General features: G+C 39.5%; 1 protein-coding gene and 1 pseudogene across 1 annotated transcript in view; both read right to left on the bottom strand.

The window, feature by feature from the left end:
• The window catches only part of PRUNE2 (prune homolog 2 with BCH domain), a 265400-nt gene that overhangs the window by 211894 nt on the left and 38491 nt on the right, over positions 1-15015 (bottom strand). Inside the window, exon 2 of the mRNA XM_089913317.1 lies at positions 3599-3703. Coding sequence (XP_089769443.1) covers positions 3599-3703 — 105 coding nt within the window. The remainder of the gene's footprint in view (positions 1-3598; positions 3704-15015) is intronic.
• LOC149748981 (ER membrane protein complex subunit 6-like) lies at positions 4324-6973 on the bottom strand (annotated as a pseudogene).

The raw sequence follows: 15015 nt of genomic DNA on the forward strand, positions 1-15015 counted from the left end.
CCAATGCAGGGGGCATGGGTTTGATCCCTGGTCGGGGAACTAAGATCCCACATGCTGCACGGCAAGGCCAAAAAAAAAAAAAAAAAAAATACTGTGTAGGTTAGTGAAAACTCATATGAGCCAAAACCTGGTCCACAGACTAGCAGGCTGTGATTTCTATTAATTTCTTGTATTATTTTTTAAAATCTTATGTTAACAAACCTCTTAAAAAAAACTGTAGTGATGGGGGAAACAGGAGGTGGGTAGACGTTAGAGAATTTCAGATTCACAATAATAAACTTATTTCTCCATAGGAATTTTAAAAATGAAGGTGCTTTTAAAAATGACTATGAGTCTATGGCAATAAACCCTAAATATTGCTGAGAGAATGTGGGGTTTGGGAACAGTGAATTTTTGCATAAAGTAAATGGCCTTTGTTCTCTCGTCATCACTAGCTCTGTCACAAGCCTAGTATTTATTACACAGTTTTCACATCTTCATCATCCATCTCCCCTTCCTAGCAGGGATTTTTGTCTTTTTTGTTCAGTTATGTTTCTCAGTGCATAAAATGGTCTGGCACAAAGTAGGTAACACATATTTGTTGAGTGGAATAAATGAATCACCTACTGCTATGGTATACAAAGCACAAAGCCATTCCAACAAGGTGGGTTTTATTCTACCTGTCAGGCTAATACAGAATCACAATCATGTAATAATTATTAGCAATTTATGCATAACAAGTTGTTTTTCTTATTAATTGATAGAGTTATATCTAACTCCTGATACTGAAACTTGAGTCAGGAGCCATGTGGCCTGAGGCTATCCTGGCAGGACCTATTCTGGAGTTGGAGTCAGAAAAACTAGGTTCTAGCCCCAGCCTCTGCTGCGTGACTTTGAGAAAGCTATTTTTCTTTCTGAACCTCAGTTTTCACCATCCATAGAATGGGGCTTACCTACCAGAGTGAAAAGTATTTAAACAGTCAAACATGTGAAGCTGCAAACTCTGTCCTTCTCCTATGTGTTAATACTCTGAGAGGGAGTAGCCAGGTTCTCAGGAAAAATTAAAATGGAGATGCAGACCCGTGATAGGGGGCAGGGTCCAGTAAATTAAGAGGAAGACACAGATATTTAACAAATTCCCAGTATGTGACCCATCACTAATTCCATATTGGTCCCCATGCTTAGTAATGAGCCTTAGAAGAGGGAGAAAAGAGGCCACACGTCTCTTTATCTATTTTACTATTACAACTAGTTTTCTCACTCCTTTTGTTGGATGTTATTATATTCATTTAGGACACTGTAGCTGTTGGTGGTGGTGTCATTATTATTATATAATTTCCTTAAGAGTCCATCCCATGGTCAGTCTAAAAACCAGTCTGGTTCAGTCAACTCTGTGTTCTCAAGACAAGCAACGCCTTTTTTCTAGAAGTCAAAAAACCCAGTTAAATCATTAATCATTAGAGAAATACAAATCAAAACTACAATGAGATATCATCTCACACCGGTCAGAAAGGCCATCATCAAAAAATCTACAAACAATAAATGCTGGAGAGGGTGTGGAGAAAAGGGAACCCTCTTGCACTGTTGGTAGGAATGTAAATCGATACAGCCACTATGGAGAACAGCATGGAGGTTCCTTAGAAAACTACAAATAGAACTACCATATGACCCAGCAATCCCACTACTGGGCATATACCCTGAGAAAACCATAATTCAAAAAGTGTCATGTATCACAATGTTCATTGCAGCTCTATTTACAATAGCCAGGACATGGAAGCAACCTAAGTGTCCATCAACAGATGAATGGATAAAGAAGATGTGGTACATATATACAATGGAATATTACTCAGCCATAAAAAGAAATGAAATTGAGTTATTTGTAGTGAGGTGGATGGACCTAGAGTCTGTCATACAGAGTGAAGTAAGTCAGAAAGAGAGAAACAAATACCGTATGCTAACACATATATATGGAATCTAAAAAAAAATAATCATAATAATGGTCATGAAGAACCTAGGGGCAAGACGGGAATAAAAACACAGACCTACTAGAGGGTGGACTTGGGGATATGGGGAGGGTGGGGGTGGGCTGGGACGAGGGGGGAGGGTGGCATGGACGTGTATACACTACCGGGCGTGAAGTGGATAGCTGGTGGGAGGCAGCCACGTGGCGCAGGGAGATCAGCTCGGTGCTTTGTGACTGCCTGGAGGGGTGGGATGGGGAGGAGGGAGGGAGACAGGAGGGGGGAGATATGGGGACGTATGTATCTGTGTGACATTCACTTTGTTGTACAGCAGAGGCTAACGCACCATTGTGGAGCAATTATACTCCAATAAAGACGTTTAAAAACAAAAAACAAAAAACCCAGTTAAGTCGGGCAGCGGGGGGAGATAAATTAGGAGTTTGGGATTAACAGATACACATTACTATGTATAAAATAGGTAAACAACAAGGACCTACTGCATAGCACAGGGAATTATTATACTCAGTATCTTGTAATATCCTATAATGGAAAAGAATCTGAAAATCAAGTGTACAGCAAAGTAGCTGAATCGCATTGCTGTACACTCGAAACTAACACAATATTGTAAATTAACTATACTTCAATAAGAAAAAATTCAGTTAATAAGATTAGTATTCGATATGCATGTCTTAACACAGGCACATTTCTCTCCTCATACCAATTAATCTCCCTTGTAAACTTTGGCACATTTTAAGATAAATTTGATAGAAAGCTGTATGTAGATATCGGAAGATTTTATCTGGTATTTTTGTCAGCTGCTGACCCAAGGCCATTCTTGCCACCTATAGCTCATTCTGGAAGACTGGGTTTCATGTGAATTTAAATCGTTCTAGATCAGCTATGCATACTCTCAGAGTTAAGGATCCAAACAAAATTGAATAAAACAAATTTAACTCCAGAAAATTAAAAACTGTGTGAAATTGGGAATAGCACTGAGACACTCATAATGTAATTTTTTAGGCTTTAAGGTGAGCCATTAACATGGGCTGATGAATTTATGGAATGGAAATTTTAAGACAGTTTATTTCAAGGAAGGTCTTTTCCACCTCTGGCCCAAGGGAGATTACTGCAACTGAGAATGACCTTGCTGTGCAAAGTCAGGCTAAAAGGCAAACACAGAATATAGATGTGACATGATACCTCTATTACTGAAAATTCCAGCCAGTATGCTCTGTACTTCATGTAATGTTCACACAGGTTATTCTGCACATATTTTTCTACACATATTTTTCTACTCCCAAAGGCAAGATTATCCAACAAGAATGGTAAAGGAAAACAAGAAATTCTGATCCTTACTTTTGTCAATTCTCTGAATTTCCATAAAAGTAATCAACTATTATAAAATTTTTAAATTTTTATTTGAAAAAAATTGATCTTATTGAAATAATGTTTTATGCAGAGTCAGTAAAAATGACTAGAACAATGCCTAACATGTAATAAGTGACCAATAAATATCGATTAATGGATTATAATACATTATTCTCTGCAACAATAAACCAGAACATGAAAATTTAAGTTTCCTTGTTTTTCCTGAAAATGTTTGTTTTTAAAAGTTATATCATAATTCAAATAAAAAGCATAATCTTCTTTTCCCTCACCTTGTCTAGAAAGTAAGCATATGTGAAGGCAGAAATGAGAGAATCCAGGTCACACGATTTATGTCCAATAACCACATGGACCTTCTCCAAGCGTTTGCTTCGATTCTGAAACAAATCCAAATAAAACATCACAATTTAACAACAGATTAATATAAAGTGGATATTTTTCAATCTTTTTTAAAGTATGCCTTAGCTATGTTTAGACAATTGCAGAAATTCATAAATGTATCATGAAGTTTTATATAAGGACATAAAAATGCACAACATGTTTAACATTCAGAAATGCTCATTCAAATTTTAGTTAATTGTCAGGAACAGAAAACTGTTGGTTCGAAACCTTGGGAGCTTCCTTGGGTGAAATCTGAAACTGGACCCCATATACAGAAGGCAAGGGGAGATTGAAGAAAGAGGCAGGCCACTCCAGATTGGTAGGTGGCGGGTTCAATATGCAAGGGAACTTACTTACAAGCCTTGTCTTGGGCGGCCACAAGACAAATATATCTCCACACCTGCGCACCAGAATCAAAAGTTTATATAGAGGCCTTAACTGGCTTCAGTGATGTGTGGTCTCAACGACGCATTGCTCTCTCGAGGCTGTGTCCTTGAAAATGGTTCCCACTGTGTGATCAGTGGGCAGATTGTACTTCCAAGGTCAGGGGAGGGGGTGAGGAGCCTCCAGTTGCCAGGGTCTAGCTCTCGGGTCAACTGGCAGTCATGTCCTCTCAATGACCTCCTCCAACAAAAATGTGGTTTTATTAAGATCATCCACAATCTAACTTAATATGAACTGTATCTCTGAGTCATAATTTTTTAGTAAAAGATTATTTTGGTCTAAAGGGCAGTTCCATAGTATTCCATATCACTTCCTTATATAAGATGTTCCTCTCACTTTGAGAGACAGTGACTTTTTTCATATGTCCCTGGCGTGCAACACAATTTGGTAGGAATTTCTTTTTTCCTGCCACATTTTGGGTGACAGGATATGCTCTCTCTGCATTACATTCTATCAGTTAGCAAATAAAAGTTGTTGTAACACTTTTCTTCCCTCCAGAGAGAGGACTCTGATTAGTATTATTTCTCTAAAAATACAAATCAGTTGCTATTAAAGGGTGTATATTGTCACCTCTCTGTAAGAGAATACATACTATTTTCTTTCCTGGCTAACTCAATACTTCCTTAAAATTCCTTTACAGAAGGCTGACCTCCTTATAAAATACTGAGTTGGAATTGCTAAAGATCTAATCACTTCCAGAAAATTTCACAACAAAACTGTCCAATAATGATGTGTAGCCTAAATTGACACCTTTATAGTATGTCAGAGATGATACATATGTATACTTCCCCCACTTTTCATCTGTTTTAATTTCATTTTTTAGGACTGACTAGAAAGCCAACTCAATTATAGTACTGCTCAAATAACCTACATTAAAAATCTACTGTTCGTGACCACTTCAATAAAAAAGACTTGTTAATCCTTTTTCTACAGAACAAAGGTAAAGGATTATTTAGTAACTTACTAGGCCTCTTACAATGTGTTGGTATGTATAGGGAACTGCCATATCAGACTCAGAAACTAGTTATTCAACAACCAAGCTGTGGCCCAAGGAACATAATAAAGTAAATCTCGGAGGAGGCTCGGTCAAGAGCCTATCAATGTAGAGAACGACGGCAGGATCAATATTGCAGATGAGTCGCCCAGTATGCAATATTGTTAAATTAAAATAAATGTATATATTTTAAAATATATTGACATCTTGATCTGTAGTAAAACAACAGGATTTTTTTTTTTTTTTTTTTTGCGGTACGCGGACCTCCCAGTGTTGTGGCCTCTCCCGTTGCGGAGCACAGGCTCCGGACGCGCAGGCTCAGCGGCCATGGCTCACAGGCCCAGCCGCTCTGCGGCATGTGGGATATTCCCGGACCAGGGCACGAACCCGTGTTCCCTGCATGGGCAGGCGGACTCTCAACCACTGCACCACCAGAGAAGCCCTTTTTTTTTTGTTTCTTAAGGGTCTCACTCTTCATTTAATCTGAAGAACAGTACAGGCTCTTCGTCTTAAGATATAAATTATTTATAACGTTACAGGACAAGCAGCGACTCCAACAATTTAAAAACTTAGTGTTAACCTGGTGTTAATTTCTGGCAACACTCCTCCCAATCTTTTTTTTTTTTTTTAAAGTCATCCCTGCCCACGTTTCAGTAGACGTGCACCATGCCCTAGAGGAACGTCCACAACAGGACATAGATGAAGAGGCCTCCGATGAGACTCCTGTAAAGAGAGGTCTTCGCGACTTAAAATATTTGTTCCACCTCCTTCCCGCCTTGAGAATTAACAGCAGGGAGAGCAGGATGGAGGCGAGCAGGTAGAAGATGAAGCCGTAGAGGCCTGTGAGGCCGAGGATGCCAGCCGTGGCCCCTGACAGCGCCGACACCGAGGTCCGGCAGTAATCCAGCACGGCGGCGTTGCCCCGCACGGCGGCCTCGCTGATGAACGGCGGCCCCTCCCGCTTGGCCACCACAGCGGCCATCGCACCCGCCCGGGCTCGGCCTCTGCTTTCTCGTGGAGCAACGCGGGGCTGCGGAAAGAACCAAGTTACAGGTGGCGCCCGGAGCGTGGCGAGTTGGGTTCGCGCCGCCCCTCCCCCTGGGGCTGCGGAGACCTCGCACTCCTCAGTCTCGGACCTTCGAAAGATGCTGAAAAGGCTGAGGGCTCGGGGTTGCTGGCGGCACATCTGCATTTCCCGCCCAGACTCGCCCAGTTACCCGGAACCCGGCGGCGGACGCAGTAGCTCGGCGCTCCCTCAGACAGCCCGTGGTAGGGATTCCCACAGCGCCATCTTGCACTCAAACAACAGGATTTTAAAACGTTATAAACTCTCTGAAGATACTTACAACCACTGCCCTCCCATCACCATCTGTAGCTCCCATTCCTTCCTCTCCCAGCTTCCTTCCCTCGAGCTCATAAATTTATAGCTAGCTCACTTGTACTTTTTGAGGATTCGTCGAGGCTCAGTTCTTACTCTCAAAGCCAGACTGCTTCCCCTGTGCAAGACCGTTAGATATTTTAGAGGTATCTAAAGAAATTTGGCTAAATGAAATTACACTCCATTACAACACAAACAAATGCATTAGGAAATCATATTACTGTAGACTGTTGTTCTTCCGAGAAGCTCGAAGGTCTAAGTAGACATTACCTCATTTCTCCTCCCATATCTCTTGTAAGGCAGACAGTAAGAAGATTAATAACACATTTTATGGGTCAATAGAGCCTGCGATAGGACCAGGATTGTTCCCAGAACCCATGATCCAGTACAAAGAGCCCTGTCTCTTCTGCCCTTCACCATCCACTCCACAATGCCATAATGACTTCAGCATCCACAGAATGAACAGGCATGGAGATTGAGGGAGAAAGAGAATGTTAAATACGCCTTCTAAATACAGCAAGGCTTCAGAAAATTATAGCATCAAAATGACCCCAAAGCTGACCTATCTGCTTTCTTGTCTAGGTTCAGTAACTCCTAGGCACGGCTCTGCATTCAACACTCAACTTGCAGGAAAGAAGACATGGGGGGAAATAAGAAGACTTGTGTGCCAATTCATTTCACAGCCCAAGCCAATCATTAATTAGAAAAAGAAAGGAGCGAAACAGGATTGTGAACCCAAACATGTTGGACCAATTTTCACAATTTGGGAATCTTCTAAAATTATGATTTATTCACCCTTCTCCATTTAAAGAGACAAAAGCACATATCATCTTACAGATCAGGCTGTAGAAGATCCCAGTACAAATCTTGGAGGGTTACTTTTAGTGCCACATGCCCCTCTTCATGCTTTCTTGTTTGTCTTCTGATTCCCCCTTCTTCCCACACATCCAGTTCCCTAAGAGTCATGACTTCTTCTGGCTCCATTTACTGTGTCTACCATCTCCAGTCAATGCCCCCGCCCTCAGGCTCCAACACTATCTTCTCCCCAGCACCCACCTCCATCAAAATGTACCATTCTGGTGCCCATACTATCAGGGATCTATCTGCTCCTCCACTAGCAATTCCAATAGAGAGTCCATGCCAATGAGTACCCTTGGGTTAATGCGTTACCCACCAAGGTAACGTACTTTCATTTTAAAGAGACCTTCCAGAGATTATGCCACAATCCAAAAAGATGACCAGAAATTTCAGCCTGGCTGAAAATGTTGGACAAGAAAAAAGGGACCTCACAACAAGAAGGTACCTTTGGTGACTACCAATCAGCCTTAAAAATAGTAGGCTCAACCTCAAAAAAATCTTAGATGTTCCAAAGTGCCTGATTCCTACCAAAACCCACTAAGATATAATTAGAGTGTAGCAAAAGTCAGATATCATAGTAACCAGGCCCAGATAGACTCCTGCCTGCTTGGAGGAATAAAACATGAAATTAGTTATATCAATCTTAATATCTATGTCCCTTGATACAGTTCAAATTGGAGTTTAGAGTATTCACAAAGAGACAAATTATGCTCAAATAAAAGTGACATATGTACAATTTTATCAATTCAATTAATCATTGTCATTCAACTAATAAAACCCTGTTTGTGCCAGGCATTGCACTAAGTCCTGGGGATACAGCACTGAACCAAACAGACAAAAATCCCAGTCCCCATGGCACTTTTATTTTAGTGCAAGGAGGTATAAAGAACCAGTAATTAGATTATGATGAATGGAAGAGGAGGGTGCCCTGGGATGAGGCTCACTGAGAAGGTGACATTTGAATAAAGACCCGAAGTGAAGAAGTGGGACCTCCAGTTATCTCAAGCCAAGGAAATAGCAGGTGCAAAGGTGAAAGCATGCCCAGGATGTTCAACAAGTAATTATTACCTAGCGTATACATTCTCTAAATGTGACTTTGTAAACTCCTAGCCAGGAGTGAATAGATCTGGCAAGGAAATAGCCATCCCCTGGTATTGATACAAGCACACCAAGCCTTAAGGAATCTCAGGAGACAGAAGATTCGTCGTTACTACCTACACCCAGTACTGAACAAGCCCAACACAAAATGGAATCTTGATAATGGGTTGAAATAGATACTACACTCAATTTATACTATACCCTACACTTCCGAATAGATGGATAGAATCTTACTATAATCAATGTATAAAAGAAAACATATTGAATATGCCAGTATTCCGGATCACGATTTTAATATGCTTTCAAAGTGTAAATCTATACCTCACTAAAATGAGACTTCTTAATGAAGTTTACTTCTTACCTCTTTTTAAAAGCAGAGAAACACCTAAGCATTCAGATTCAACCGCCCGTGAAAGCAAACTGTACTTGTCAGGCAAAAGCACTTTCAAACACACCCACAGAAAACAGACCTGATCAGAAACAGTCTTGCCGTAAGCTCAGCCTCCTCCGTCAATTTTTTCATAACTCCACCCTCTGAGGAACAAGGCTGCTCCTGCCTGGAACTTTCACATCCGGAGCCCCACAGCTAACCTTTAGTCAACAAGCCCTTGCAATACAGTTATACTAGGATTTCTCCATACCCATCCTACCCAACTCTCTTTTCCTAAAAACCCCAGGCAAATGTTTTCAAAAATAATGATTTGAAATGAATTTTGTTTCAAAAACGTTATAGGCAAAGCCTATGAAAGTTGGAGAGTCCCCTTCCTCGCACATTAAAGCAGGGCACATTCCTTAGTCCCTCATCCTTAACCAAAAAGTGAAGATGCGAGAGAAGAAGCTGCTTGAATTTATCGAATCGTATCTCCAAAGAAACCCAGGCACAGAAAACAGTTGGCAATTGACTTGACTACTTCTAACTCCAAGTCAATGAGGGGTCTTCCTTCCTGAAGGCTGGCTCTGGGTGGCACAGAAAAGGGCCCGGTTCCTCCCCCAGAAAAACCCCGTGAATCTATGGCTGCCGTGATCCTAAATCAGTAGACTCACAGGATGGGCAAGAGGAAACCTTACATGCTGCTAATCCCTAGCAATCCCTATGTCCACGCCAGTCACAGTCACCAGGAAAACCAGGAGTGGGGTGGGGGGGGATGCATAAGGAACCACAGCCAAATGAGCAGCAGGGACAAAGGGAGCTGTGGAGCTGCCCAGAACAACCTGGTCTTCCAAAGGCGCGAACTATAAGTCTCTGATCAGCTCTGTCGGATATGGATAAAGTCACATCCTTTGTTCATTTGGTAAATGAATGAGATGCCTCTTGATATCGGCCTTGGGTTTGAGATGATGTCTGCAATTCCTGACCTGCTGCTGAACTTCTCATAATCTTATCATTACCTGGAAGAAGGTTGGGACCCAGAGGGAGCTAAACGCTGGAGGGAATAGCATGGCATCAATCGAAAGGTTAAAAAAGCAAAGGAGAAAAAGCTTATCACTCTGTGCAAAGTCCCCAGAACACAGGGACTTTCCTCATCAACTGAAACCTTTGTATTTTATTCCTTATTTTTGTTTATTTTTCTGGTAAGAAAAGAAATACATGTCATTATAAAAAGTCAGACACAACAAAAATTAATAAAACAAAGATAACAACTGTTAACATATTGTTGAATATTCCACATTTTAAATTTATGCACGTATATTTACACACATACTTTACAAAAATGGGGTATTTCTACTCTTTAGAGACTTCCTTTTTTCACTTAACAGTATACTATGGACCTTCTTCCATGACCAAAACTACAGTTATTCTTCATTCTTACTGGCTTAATGGTAGCAATTGTGTGGACACATCTGTATGTATGGAGGGGTGGCGGGGTTGGTATGTATATACAGAATTCCTGGAATTAGAATACATGCTTCTTCTTTAAATCTGCATGATATTGCCAAATAGGATACTCTGGCCCACTGGCCACCTAGTTTAGTCCAATTTCACTCTAATGGTTAATTAATAAACCATAAGAAGTGGCTGGAGGCTGTAATTGATCTCTTCTGAGAGTTGTACCTCAGGTCATGTGTAAAAGCAAAAACATTTACCAGAATCTACAAATTCAGGACACAGACTTTTTATATTTAATTTTCTCATAAATGTCCAAATTTAACTGGTGATGTACTAGATGAATATAAACCAACGAATTAGGAAAAGGCAAAAAGCTTTCAATGACAAAACTCAAATAATTTTGAGATAATTTAATTGTCTCACTTACTGATAAAATGAAAACCTAATCAACTCAGAGAAGTATATATTGTCTAGAGCCTCCCCACTCACCGCCCTCCTAACCAACCCCAGTAATATTTTCCTTCAGCCTGTCTTTTCCATGCTGAAGAAGGCCCTCTTTTAGTATCTCTCATTTGGGAAAAATGAGGGACGAGAGTCAGTCTGAGCAAATTCAGCTATAAATGGCTCAGACCCTGTGCACCTGTATCCCTTCTAGACTGTCAAATGCAGAGGCCATTGTGGGTAGGCGGGTGAGGGGGCAAAAGCTAAACCCACCTATTGCCCAAGGCCCTTCTTCTTGGGTGGGCATCTGGGTCCCCAGTTTCCTTGGGGTCAGGATCCTTTTAGTTGGGGCATCGGGTACTGGCTCAACCATTCTTTGTCTTTCTCAGCTGAATCCATCTTCCTCAGCCTGTTTGCTACCGATCTTAAAAACACAATGTTCTCAAAAGGAATGACTTCATATACGGTTTACATACTTCCTCTGGATCATAATAATGATTTGGGCCGGAATTGTTATTTTACTTACAGCATTTAATTTTTTTATATTTTTTTTGTTTAAGATTCCTTTACTGACAATGTCCTCAAAGGACAGTTTTGGGGGACAGCACCATTATTTTTCCTCCACAACTTCAACCAGAAAAGGTCAAGGACAGTCCTCCCAAATGCTTACCTTTCCTGAAAAGCCCCTTTAGGAATTGTCCTACATAGCTTCCTAAGATATTATCATTTTTCAGCCATTCCACTTTTGGGGGAACTGTGTCCATACATGTATTACCAACTGGATGGGGTTACTTTCCTTTTGGTACTGCTTCCTTTCAGCTTAAGTAGAAATCTGTCTGCCATCGTTTCATAGATTTTTATAATCTCTCAACCTTCCTCTTTTCAGACTTAAGAGCTGTAGTCTTTTCCATCTAGCCTCATCTCTGACCTTCCGCTGTCTGTGCCCCTTTGCTATGCTTAGACCCATAATGCATATGTCAAAGGCCTAACCCCCAATGTGATGGTATTTGGAAATGGGGTCTTTGAAAAATAATTGGGTATAGATTTAGTCATGAGGGTGGGGCCCTCAAGATGGAATTAGTGCTCTTATAAGACACCAGAGTGCTTGTGCTCTCTATCTCTCTATTTCTTTCTCTCTCTCTCCACCATGTGACATCACAGGGAGAAGGAGGCTTTTGATAAGCCCAGGTGATGGTTCTCACCAGAACGCAACCATGCTGACACCCTGATCTTGGACTTCCAGGCTTCAGAACTGTGAGAAATAAATTTCTGGTGTTTAACCCACCCAGTCCATGGTATTTTATTATGGCAGCCCAAACTTACTAATACAGACCTCCAAATTGGACTCATTCCAAAATTTAAATCTACCTTTAGAGAAAGCTTGGAAGAGCTTATTTTACTAAATGATTGATGTCAAAGGCAATACAAGGGTTTTAAAAACCAAACGAAAAAGAACACCCCTGCTACACACACATAGAAAACTACACCCATGTCACCTAAGGTTAATTTACTATCAAACATAGAGTTAATTTATACCATCATAGTAATGTAAGTTACTTTATAAAATAATGTATGTTCATTGTAAAATATTTGGAAAATGTAGAAACACAAAGAAAAAAATCCTCAAGACCCAAAATAATCACTATGAACAAAACGTATTCCTTCCAACTTTGTTCTATACATTTATGAGTGTTCTCTTTTGTAATACTGTGATCATATTATATCTAACATTTTGTAGCTTCTCTTTTTTAACAACATTGAGTATTCTTTTAAAATTCTAAAATATAAATGTTGTGATGACCAGGAGTAATATGTGTTTGCTTTTGTAACCCCAGCTGCCCAGTCTATTGCTTTGCACATAGTAGGTGCTCAATAACCATTGAAAAAATGAATAAGTAAATGAATAACTATGACGTTTAATGGATGCAGTATTCATTAATAAGGATCATTATAAATTATTTAGTCAGTTCCTTACTGTTGCAGATTTAAGTTAATTTTTTGATAATGTAAATAAGACTGCAGGGAATATTTGGAACATAGTATTTTTGTGCCCATCTCTAGTTATTTCTTCAGGATAAACTCCCAAATTTTACATTTCTGAGTCAAAGAATGTAGGTATTTTAACGCTTACCAGAAAAGTTGTAGAAATTTACATTTTCACCTACAGAAATACCTGATTTTCAAATCTTCAACTCTGTGTTTAAGCATTATCTTGTTGATAGGTAAAATAGTATCTTAATGTTGTATTTATTAAAATTATAAGGGCGTTAGGTCATTTTTTCATACAGATACTAAACATTCCTATCTTCATACAGACATATTTTTTGTGAATTTTTCACTGTATATCCTTTTAGGATGTTTATCCTATTCTCACTGATGAATTAAAATACTATATTATTAACAAATTCAACTCTGGAAATATTAATAAGATATTACTTTGTTCTCTGGCCTTGGGCATCTATGGAACAGCTTGTTCAATAAGTTGCATTAAGTGTGCAGTAAGCATGAATTATTTAATATGATATTATCCTTTCAAGCACTAAACAGTAATGGTAGACTCTTTACCATCTTTTCCTCAGTCTACCTACTGTGCTTTCTGAAAATGTTGCAATAATACAGGTCAGACTCTGCCTTGGCCTCTAGCTCTTGATCAGAATGCATTTACTTCTCTTATAATTAGCCTCATGTAAAAATGATAATGCAATTTAAATTTAAATCTAAGGTGCTGAGTTTATCATTATTAAGTGTCTTTAAAAGTAGTGAAAATTTTGATAGACAACAGCACCAAAAAGAATGACAGAACTAAGATAATAGATCTTAAAAGTTCTCATCACAAAGAAAAAAAATTATAACTATGTATGGTGATGGATATTTAAATAAAAATAGATTTATTGTGGTGATCATTTCACTATATATTATATACAAATACAAATGATTCGATATACAAATATCAAATCATTATGCTGTATACCTGAGACTAATATAATGTTACATGTAAACTATATCCCAGTAAATATATACATATAGCATGTGATTTAGCTACTTCAATTCTGTGGGAAAAAATGATAAAAGATAAACAACAGAGCAGGAGATAATATGTGCACCATCCTTCTATTAAAAGGGCAATATTCCTAACATACAAAAAGTTTATACACATTGATTTAGAAAAAGACAAATAACCAATGGAATAATCAGTAGAAGTATGAACAGGCAATTAACAGAAGAAAAATGAATAAATGAAAAGAAATTCAGCCTCATTAGTAGTCATGGAAATGCAAATTAGACCAAAAATAAAACGTTTTTTTTTTTTTTTGGCCCATCACATTGGCAAAAATTGAGAGTGCTAACATCCACCACTGGTTAGACTGTAGGCAGCAGAAAGGAACACAACAACCAATGTGGGAATAATTTGACAGTATCCTTTAAAAGGCAGAATGTTCACACTTTTTTTTTTTTCGGTACGCGGGCTTCTCACTGTTGTGGCCTCTCCCATTGCGGAGCACAGGCTCCGGACGCGCAGGCTCAGCGGCCATGGCTCACGGGCCCAGCCGCTCCGCGGCATGTGGGATCTCCCTGGACCGGGGCACGAACCCATGTTCCCTGCATCGGCAGGCGGACTCTCAACCACTGCGCCACCAGGGAAGCCCTGTTCACACTTTTTGATCCAACTAATTTATTTCACTTCTAGGCATCTATTCTATAGAAATAAAATCACCAATAAATATGGGTACTTTTTAAATTCCTTATTATAATTCAAAATCCATTCTTAAATATGGATATTCAATAAAATCCCAAAGAATGTTTATTGAAGCAGTATTTGTAATGGAAGCAAAAACAAAAAAACAAATAAGAAACAATGTCAATATATAACCAAGGAATCGTTGGGCAAATTATGGACTATCCATAAAGTAGAATCAAAGCAACTATTACCAAACAAATGAGTTAGATCACCATCTAATGACCTGGAAAGATGTATTCCAATATTTTTCCCACTACATCACATGGCTACTTCTTCCTTCCTGGGTCCTGCCTCTCAGAAGAAAAGCACGCTGTGGCTTCCGCTTGGGTGACAGTACTGTCTTGCTGACTGCAATAGGATCACCTACTAGGACATTATTGTAATGCAGATTTCTGAGCCCATCCTGATGGTCAGAATTAGTAAGTCTGTAGTAAAGTCTAAGAATACTGTGACTTGTTTGGGAACCATGGCCTTAAAGAGAACCCAAGGTTAGCGCCCAGGGACCATCTGGCTTCTGTCAACTGCAGA

This window comes from Delphinapterus leucas, chromosome 6 (assembly GCF_059928025.1).
Source record: "Delphinapterus leucas isolate spDelLeu-1000000601 "Yukka" chromosome 6, BTC_Dleu_Yukka2, whole genome shotgun sequence".
In the NCBI taxonomy this organism is placed as follows: domain Eukaryota; kingdom Metazoa; phylum Chordata; class Mammalia; order Artiodactyla; family Monodontidae; genus Delphinapterus; species Delphinapterus leucas.